The sequence below is a fragment of the Platichthys flesus genome, chromosome 5 (assembly GCF_949316205.1).
Source record: "Platichthys flesus chromosome 5, fPlaFle2.1, whole genome shotgun sequence".
Lineage (NCBI taxonomy): Eukaryota > Metazoa > Chordata > Actinopteri > Pleuronectiformes > Pleuronectidae > Platichthys > Platichthys flesus.
Genome location: NC_084949.1, coordinates 26,515,730 through 26,525,270, shown reverse-complemented (window position 1 = coordinate 26,525,270; position 9,541 = coordinate 26,515,730). Strand labels below are relative to the sequence as shown.

The 9,541-nt window shown below is 42.5% G+C and overlaps 1 protein-coding gene across 1 annotated transcript; it reads right to left on the bottom strand.

The window, feature by feature from the left end:
* Positions 1-5,597: 5,597 nt before the first annotated feature.
* On the bottom strand, positions 5,598-9,319 carry wdr83os (WD repeat domain 83 opposite strand). Its single transcript, XM_062388435.1, has 4 exons — positions 9,176-9,319; positions 8,657-8,762; positions 7,588-7,685; positions 5,598-6,014 (listed from the first exon to the last, which is right to left on the bottom strand). Exons 1-4 carry the CDS (start codon positions 9,223-9,225, stop codon positions 5,948-5,950), a joined length of 321 nt encoding a protein of 106 aa, XP_062244419.1. The 5' UTR covers positions 9,226-9,319; the 3' UTR covers positions 5,598-5,947.
* Positions 9,320-9,541: the final 222 nt, after the last annotated feature.

The following is a 9,541-nucleotide window of genomic DNA, read 5'->3' as shown; positions in this document are numbered from 1 at the left end:
AATTTGTTCAAGAACCAGTTTATTTATATCCACACATTTTTCACTCTATTTTTCCTTTGAGGACTTTATAGATAAAGCTTTCGAGCTATTTTAAAAACAAACAACACCCTGTGCTTTTTCCCATATCTACATCGTGTGAGTTTAAATGTCCTCATTGTGTATCATATGCATGTTACACACAAGAGGATGATCGGGTGGAGCTCTGGTCGGATTCACTTGACAGCCGTGTTGGCGTTTGATCCTGACCGGACCACGATCACCGTTTACTAATGTCAGCGACTTAACGTGAGTCTTCAAATCAAACAAGTCGGATGTCGACAATTCAAAATCAAAGTTGTGTTACAGGAACAGCGATTGGGCAACAGCCAATGAGAGCGAGCGACTGGGAAGCTTCACCAATCGGATGCTGCGTGGATGTTCGGAATAAAACAATTATTCTAAAATCGCATTGTGTTAATTAGCATTGAAGTAAATGTCGGTTTAGTAATATCAGGTTTCTCTGCTGCCCCCTGGTGGCCAAAAAAAAACAAAAACGATGCAATAGTCAACAATTATATCGGGGAAGTAATTATAGCTAAATTGAATCATTTTGGTTAGAAATAAAGTTCTTTCTTAAGTAATTTTTTCATTTTTCATTTCATTAGTAATTATTTTTAAGTACAAATGTCCCAAACTTGAATATAAGAATCTTCTGCATTAATTCAGGATTAGACACAGATTACTGTCTCGCCTTTTAATTACTATTCAAACGTCAACGTTTAGCATCATGAGCACAAGGACCCAACAGTGAGAGCAAAGGTCTGGGTCTCTTCAGACCGACTCTCCTCTGCTCAGTTATTGTTATTCTTATTGTTATTGATTGTATTGAGAAGGAAACGCTCCGGGGCCTGAGGCTCAATGTTCCGTGCTTCAGTTTGAGCCTCGTCCTTCTCTCAGACCTCCTGTCATCTGATGTGGCGTGCAGCTCTGACCGGATTTGGACGCCTGATGCTGAACTCATTTAAACAGCGGATTTGATGGCTTGGAAATACAAAAAATACATTTTAACGTAGCTGATTTGAAAGTAAATAACCCCACAGCACAGATATGGATGAAACTCACCTCATCACATCTCTTACTGGCTTATTACAGTGATTTGGAGCCTTACAGGTAACAGTGGAGTATTTTCTCTCTCCGCCTGCATTGTACTCAACATCAGTCTTTCAACGTGAACTAATGGGAAAAGGGATCATTGTGGGAGATGAGAGGAATCAACCTCATCTCCTCAGTTCCCCTGTTCCCATATAGACGATGTTATTGCCTCCATCTAGTTACAGAAACCAGTTAAAAACATCCTTAGTGCACAGAGAGTAGGATTCAAGCTCTGTCCACCCAGAGCTGCTCCTGCTGTCGGCTTTGTGTCGTGATATATGTGTTATGTTGCTGTGATTGTTACAGCAAATCCAATTTACCTACGATGATAAATAAAGATTCTCATAAATAATAACAAAGCAGCTGATTGGTTGTGCGGAAGTTAAAGGTCAAAACTGTAAAGTGGAAAAGCCATAAGACATAAAGTATAAGTTTTATTATGTCAAGTCGTTTCACAAAATAAATGAGTCTAAATCAAGATACGTTAAGTTTAATGTACATGCGTTAAGTTGATTCTTATCATTTTCAGCAATTTAAAATTAATTTATAAATATATATACATTAAATCAGTTAAATAAGGCAAATTGTCACATATTTTAGTTCAATGAATTCCTCCTTGTATTTATTAGGTTTATATTCTTACTTGTAGTTTTTCTCAAGGAGAGGAGGAATTGAATTTCTACGTCCAGCGGCTCCCTCGGGTCTGTGGTTCCTTACCTGCCTGTCAGGTGCACCGCTGCCCGGCGGCCGCTGAGCCTGCGGGCTCCGGGGTCTCCACAGCCGCCCCCCGGTTCTCCGGTGGCCCCGACCCGCTCACCTGTCGACCGGCGACGGCGGCCGGAAACCAGTCAGCGATGCTGGGAGGACCGTGCGCACGGCGGAGAGTCGGTAACGTGTCCGGCACCGGAGGGAAGGAGAACTCCATGTTCACCTCCAGAACATCCCGAATAGAGTGACGTCCGCCGGTTAACGAGCGTGACGTCACACCGACGGTCGTGATGATCCAGAGACTTTTTATCTCCCGGTGAAAACCTGAGGTGTTTTCTAGAGGACGTGACGAGCCGAGCTGTGCGTAAAGATCCTCCACTGAGCTGAGGCTCTCTCTCTCTCTCTCTCTCTCTCTCTCTCTCCCTCTCTCTCTACGTCTCTCTCTCTCTCTCTCCCTCTCTCTCTCCCTCTCTCTCTACGTCTCTCTCTCTCTCTCTCTCTCTCTCTCTCTCTCTCTCTACGTCTCTCTCTCTCTCTCTCCCTCTCTCTCTACGTCTCTCTCTCTCTCTCTATGTCTCTCTCTCTCTCTCTACGTCTCTCTCTCTCTCTACGTCTCTCTCTATGTCTCTCTCTCTCTACGTCCCTCTCTCTCTTTACATGTCTCTCTCTCTCTATTTCTCTCTCTCTCTACATATATATATATATATCACTCTCTCTATGTCTCTCTCTCTCTCTCCATATAGATATCTCTCTCTCTATATATATATACATGTATATATATCTCTCACAAACACACGCACACACACACACAAACACTAACACACACACAGACGTTTGCATTGCCAAAGCTCATAAATGCTGGTTCTAGCTGGATCCTGCCTGAGGGATTTTTGGAGGACCAGTATTGATTGACTACAACTGAATATGCATCGATATGTCAGCCGATATGATTATTAATAAAAACACTTTGAGATCCCTAAGATGTTTTTATAGAAGCCTTATGACGAAGAGAGGTAACACAAGTACACTTAATAAAGAACATGAAACTGTTCAGCAGCAATCTAATTTCTCTGCTGCTTCCATCTGTCAACGGTTGATGTTGTGCAGGGTTCCATGATGGTTCCTCTTCTTCCTCTTCTTCTTCCTCCTCTTCCTCCGTTGGGGAATTGTAAGATTTTATTATTTTTGATATATTTAAATTAAAATAGGCTAGAAACGTTAGTTATGCTCCTGCTGGTTTAATCAATTCCTGCTGCCTCCGTCACCAGAATGGTCAATAATATCGGTGGCACCCTAATCAAATTCTGCTCCGGGCCCCATTAAGGCTCGGGCTAAGGTTAAGTTAAGGTAAGGGTAAGGTTAGGTTAAATTAGGGGGTGTGGGGGGAAGTATAGACATGTGTTTGTAGGTTATTAATTAAGGTTAAGGTTAGAGTGAGTTTCTGGGTAATGAGAGGAAGTCAATGTAATGTCCTCTGAAATCCTCTGGGTGTCTGTTTGTGTGTGTGTGTGAGAGTGTGAGAGTGTGAGAGTGTGCACTCGTGTGTGACAACAGAGTTTGCCTGACTCAGCATCTTTCCAGGAGCAGCTCTAGTTTTCACATCCACTATATTAACACCTAACTCCAGAAAATTATAGGCCGGAGCCGCACATGCACTCTCTCGTGCACACACTTCAGGGATCCACATTTTGCAGAGTTTCTTTACGGTTTAACCTCATTTAAGGACATAAAGTGTCCAGGCTGTCGTGCTGCAGCGAGTCAGCAGGGTTCAGTAAACATGCACTCACTCACACACACACACACACACACACACACACACACACACACACACACACACACACACACACACACACACACACACACACACACACACACACACACACACACACACACACACACACACACACACACACCACACAGGCTGGATCTGACACCAAATAAAAAGTGCTTCTGTCATTGAGAGGGTGATGTAGCATGAAGGTTAAACTACTGTGGGTCTGAAATGTACCTGAGATGTTGACATTCTGACCTTCATCATCATCATCATCACCGTCCCACTCGGGTTATTCATGAACCAGTAGCTGTTTCTCTCTCTCAGTCGACACATCAGCTCTGATTCTCTGTATCGTTTCATTTTAATAACTTTTATTAAATTCTTTTGAGTGTTCTTTTTTTGTTATCTGACTGTTTAAGCCCATGTTGTTAAAAAATTGCATATTTATTTATTTGTGTTTCTTCTCTTCTGACATGAACAAACATTTCTAAATGTTGTCTGTGCAGCTTCGGCCTTTGATATAATATTTTAGTGCTGTATTCTCACGTGGGCTGACTCAGACATTTGTTTCTCACGTTCAGACATTGAGGAAAGTGTCAGTGCAGTTCTGAAAGCAGCTTCACTGATCTCAGTAATACACGAAAACATTCAATCTAGAAACAGTCTGTTCATGTCTACTGCTTCTTTTAAAATTGATGCCCCCTTTTTGTCTTTATAATAAACTTGGTATTCCTGCTCCGAAAAGTCCAACATGCTTAAAAACCACCTGCTGTCTGTGTAATAAACAAACCCGCCCTCAAAATATCTGACAATTATGTCTCCAAGGTGACATTGAGATGTCCTCCCAGAGGAGCCATCCGACCCTCAAGCTGATGGGAGTCGGGGGACTAGTTAAGCCTGAGCAGCTGAGCACGAGGCGGGCGAGGGACATGGCAACTTTGGAATTAACCAAACAGAGGCTTTTTGAAAAGGCAGAGTTTTAATTCTGTGGAGCTGTTTTCTTCTGCCAAACTGGCACCAGTAACAGGGTCAATGTTGGGGGCTGTGAGAGGTCACGTGGGGTCAAAGCAGACAGTATGTGGGTTTATGAGTGAACTTTGGTCCGACTGCCACCTCATTGACATTTAGATTAAGAGAGATTTGTATCTGTGGCGCCTGTTAATGGAAATGTGGCCAATTTAGATTTTTTTCCATCTTTAAAGCAGGAATGTGAGGAAGAACCACCTTGCAACGTTTTCATCTGTAAACCAAACTCATCCAATTGAGCTGAAGATATTTCCTTCAGATTCATTAGCTCATCTGTGATGCTGTGGTGCCCTCTAGTGTTGGAAAGCTGCTCCGCTCTCACAGGGCAGATCCAGAAGAATATGGAGATTTGATTTAATTCAAGTCGTCTCCAGCCGTCGCCCTCTGAACTTAAATCTACATTCAGCACACTGTGACAGTTTTTAATATCCAGATTACACCAGCCCACCGATCAATGCTGCAGATAACTGACAAATTCAATATCCTGTCCTGTGATAGCGATCACACAACAAGTGCACCAGCTCGACAATTCCGACAAATGTGCAGGAGGGATGAAACATGGGCTGAGGAAGAACTCATTCAATGTTGGAAACTTATTTCTCAATAACTTTCTTTTACATTGACATTTTCAGGGTGTCACGGAGCTTGATGAAAATAATCCTACTGAAGGAACTCGTGTCCATGAGATTGTGTAGTTTTGTGCAGCTTGATTAAGTTGAAGGGGCGTTAGCGGAGGTAGGAGCTCGACTGAATCAGATTCCTGTTTTATCCGTTTGTTTGTTTGGATAGATGTAAGCAGGACTCCGAGGAAAGGGATTCTGACACTGAGCCGATTATTCTGCAGAAACAAAGTACACTGAAGGAAATTGAAACTGAGCAGGTGAAACTTCCTGTTCGTCGGTCGACCGACTGTCACATGGAAGAGAGATTTTTCTTCCCCAGCAAAAGGCAACAGCTCATTTTAAATCTGTACAACTTTATTGACGGTATCCTGCCACAGATCAGCCAAAAGAGTAAAATATCAAGATTTTCATCAACAACCAAAAGACTTAGAAAAGATTAAAAAGAGAAAAACACATGAGAACACAGTCAAAAACCATTAGCTGTCTCCATCTAGACGTACTGTCCTTATGTCTACCTCTCGTGGACATCTGTTTTCTGTCTCTTCTTCTCTTTCTATCAAATTATCTCTCCTTCAGTCTCTGCTTCCCCGCCCCCCCCGCCCACGGCCCTGCGGGGGCCGATCAGCTGTCTCGTCACCCACTCCGGCGTCCTTGGCTCACTGGCTCTTCTGCGGCTGGCCCTCGGTTACCAGGGCGGGGACATTGGCTGTGGGTTCTGGAGGTAGGACATGACGACTGCTGAGATGGACAACCTGCAGACGGCACGGGGGACAAGAGCTCATCATGTAAAGTGTAAAAAATCCACATCCAAGAGTCGCTGAACAACTTGCTTGCAAAGGCTTCTTTTTCCAGACCCGGGATCTACCTTCATTTTTTTAATTCAGTTTCGTTTGCATTTAGTTTTTATCGTGTTGTAGACGAACAGTTCAGCTGCCTCTCATTTTAATTCTTGTTTGCACTTTTGTTTGTTGAGTTTCTTATTATTGCTTATGAGGCATAAAACTCACTCCTGCTCTCTTCATTATTTAATTACATATTTTGCTCACAAGCAATGAAGCATTGCAGCTGAGCTCAGGTTGGATTCGGATTGAAGCATTTCAGAATTCAGCCCTGAGCCATGTGAAACCACTATATCACCAGCCCTCAACTCCTGTGCACACACACACTCACCTTTATTTAATAACACAGGGAAACCTACATCATAACTTGGCTGTTGACAAACGCCCAAGAACTGGCCTTGAACCAGCTCCTACGCACATGAGGCCGGTGCATTGCGTTCATAGTCTGACATCCTTTGCTGAGCCAAACATTTTGTGTTACCAAACTGTGAGTGCATCGAGCTCGTCTTTAATACAACCTCATCTAGACAATGGAGCAGGAGGCTTTTCCCTTCATTGCAAATCTGTCTGCGAGGCCCTGGACAAGTGCCCCTGCTGTCGTACTCGTCCATAAGCAAATGGAAATGTACCAACTCTGGAGGTCACACAGTTAAAAGCTTTTGGACATTAGAGCTGGCTCATCTGAAGTCTCAATGGCAGACGCAAGCAAGGTCTAACCTACAGTATTAAAACTGCTAATTCAAGAATTAAATATAAAAACACAGAGAACCAAATGTGCAATACACAGAGATAAATATAAATATGTAAAATATCTGATGAACTAAGTGAAGAACTTTGTTCCTCCATTTTGTTTTTGTAATTTCTGTTAATGTCCAGTTTCTGTGGACAACAGAACTTTGAAAGAACGATGATGTGATTTGACCGATTCTTCAAATAGAAGAGATTCAAGTGGAAGTCAATAAAGAATAATATTGAATTATCTCCAAGGCAGTAGACAGCCAGCTCTTCATCCACAGAGCTGCACTCACTAATCTCAGATGTTTTCTGCTGATCTGGACGATACAAACCTCCCAGTACAACACTGCTGGTAAAGAAAAGCCTGTTGTGCTGTGTTCTGTGCTGAAGCTACAACACATAGACATCTAAGTTCAGAAAATAGTACATGAGTTTGAATATGGTGCACAGGGAAAACACTCAATAGTCTGTGCATATGAACCTTTGACTGTGTGTAAAGATGGAAGGCCTGATGTCTAATGTAAGGACTGAGACGGACTCTGGATTGGTCGAGCATGTGTATCTGCAGGACCTATCTACTGCTCTTCAATTCCTGATCAATACTCTCCAGACTCTGGCTCCACATGACGTCATTTGATGCAAGAGAGCAGCGTTTGAATCCGGTATTTATGGCTTTGTTTCTGGATATTGGAAGGAAGTGGAGGAGACCTGCTGTCCATCTTTATTTACAATCCCTGTATTGTGCACTCACATGAAGCTGCTCATCATCTGCTTGGTGTCCTCGGAGCTTCTGGAGTTTGCAAAACTGATGAAAGAGCAGTAGACTGCGATCCAAGCGCACCACTTCAACTGAAACACACATGGATAATCTGTGTTAGCAAACATGAAACAAAGCTTTACGTGGGAGAGAGATGAACACAGAGGTGAATCAACAAGAGCACGAAATACATTTTACATGTTTCATCTTGAATTTGGTGTTCGTACATAGGCAAGCACATCTTGATGCACAAGTTACTGAAGTAATTCAGCCCTGAAAGTCCTTCATGAACACTTCCATGCATCCAGTACTTTGCTTGCTGTTGCCATTACTTTGTAAACCTGAAGTAAAACATTCAGTTCACTTCATGTCTTTCTGACATCAAAAAACATCTGGATGTCATTTCCAGTCTTTGCTTAATAAATCCTGAAATATAAATAAATCAATAATTTATGATATATAAAAAGGGGCGATGTATAAACCCAAATCAGCCTATGCTAACACTAATGCTTTCTATACTGTATTCTATTAATGATCTTTCATAATGACGTCATGCTGTTATTTATACAATATGATGACAAATGATTGTTGTTAATCTAAATAAACTGCCTGGAATCTTATTGGTTATGTATTAATACACTATACATCATGAATTTCTGACTTCACGGTGACGTACATACACAGCTACACAATGCGCTCAGAGGAACAACAGGATGACAACGAGTAATAATAGTTCTTTGTTGAGGGAAAGACCATTAATCAAAGGATCTGGTATTGGACTGGGAGGAGGTGACACCATCCAGCGGCTGTCTTCTCTTTGTTTCTTTTCCTGTGACCTTTCTGCTGAAGGTCAAACGCTGACCTTCATCCGTTCATCTGAAAGGTGAGTTTACCTTTAATCTTCTAAATGGAACAACTGGGCTGGACCAAGGTTTGGCCATTCAGGGAGCGCCACCAGTTTAGTGTCGACACACACAAACACACACACGTGATTATAATATGAGGTAGAGGAGGAGGGAGATGTGGGAGTCACAGTGTGAGGGTATGTTAGTGTGTGAGTCACCTTGAGCATCAGCCCACACATGCTGAAGATCATGCCGAGCAGGTTCATGTAGTCCGGCGTGGGGTCCTCCAGGGTGGGGTTGGACTCGGTGCTGGGGGGCTTGTACCTGCAGCACCACGAGCGAATGTGAGACAAACACATAATGTCTCAAGGAGGACATTCGTAGAGAGTATAAAGACATCTTATCGAGTCCACACAGGAAGTGCTGCTGGAAAAACATGGACTACAACAGCCTCTAGGTTTCTGCAAGAGGTTCCCACGACATTTCTGACCCTGGCTGCAGAATCATAACATGAACATATGAACATAAACCATCACAACAATAAACAGTCAACTAAACATGAACAAACTATCGCCACGTGGTTGGTTTAAAGGTTAAATCCTCCATCCGAGTCGGGTAATGGCTAATCCTCTCACGCATGATCTGTGGAGACGTTCAGCTTGTTAGCTTGTTAGCTGATTAGCTAAACGCAGCTAATTCCACAGTTTAACGCTGAATTTTCTTTATAAAACACGAACCTTAATATCTTATTTAGTCTCTTCGGGTCCGACATGTTGTTGGAGGTCATGATTTAGGAAAGAAAAGCTCCTGTTTGGGTGAATCTGAGGATTTAAACACCGGGGACTGCGAACAGCTGACAGGCCGGAGCGACAAGGCGGAAGTGGGGACAGCTATATCCGGTGGATTTTTAGCATAAAAGCGATCTACAGGGCAAACTGTCTGCCAAGAGGTTTTCTTTTAGGAGCTTCTTAATTTTTTGTTTTAATATACAAACTTTATCTATTTTAATGTTTTTTTTACTTTTAATTTATGTAAAAAAAACTGAAAAAAGGGGGAAATAAGGTTTGAACTTTTATTCTGACAGGACTGCGTGAACCCAGCGT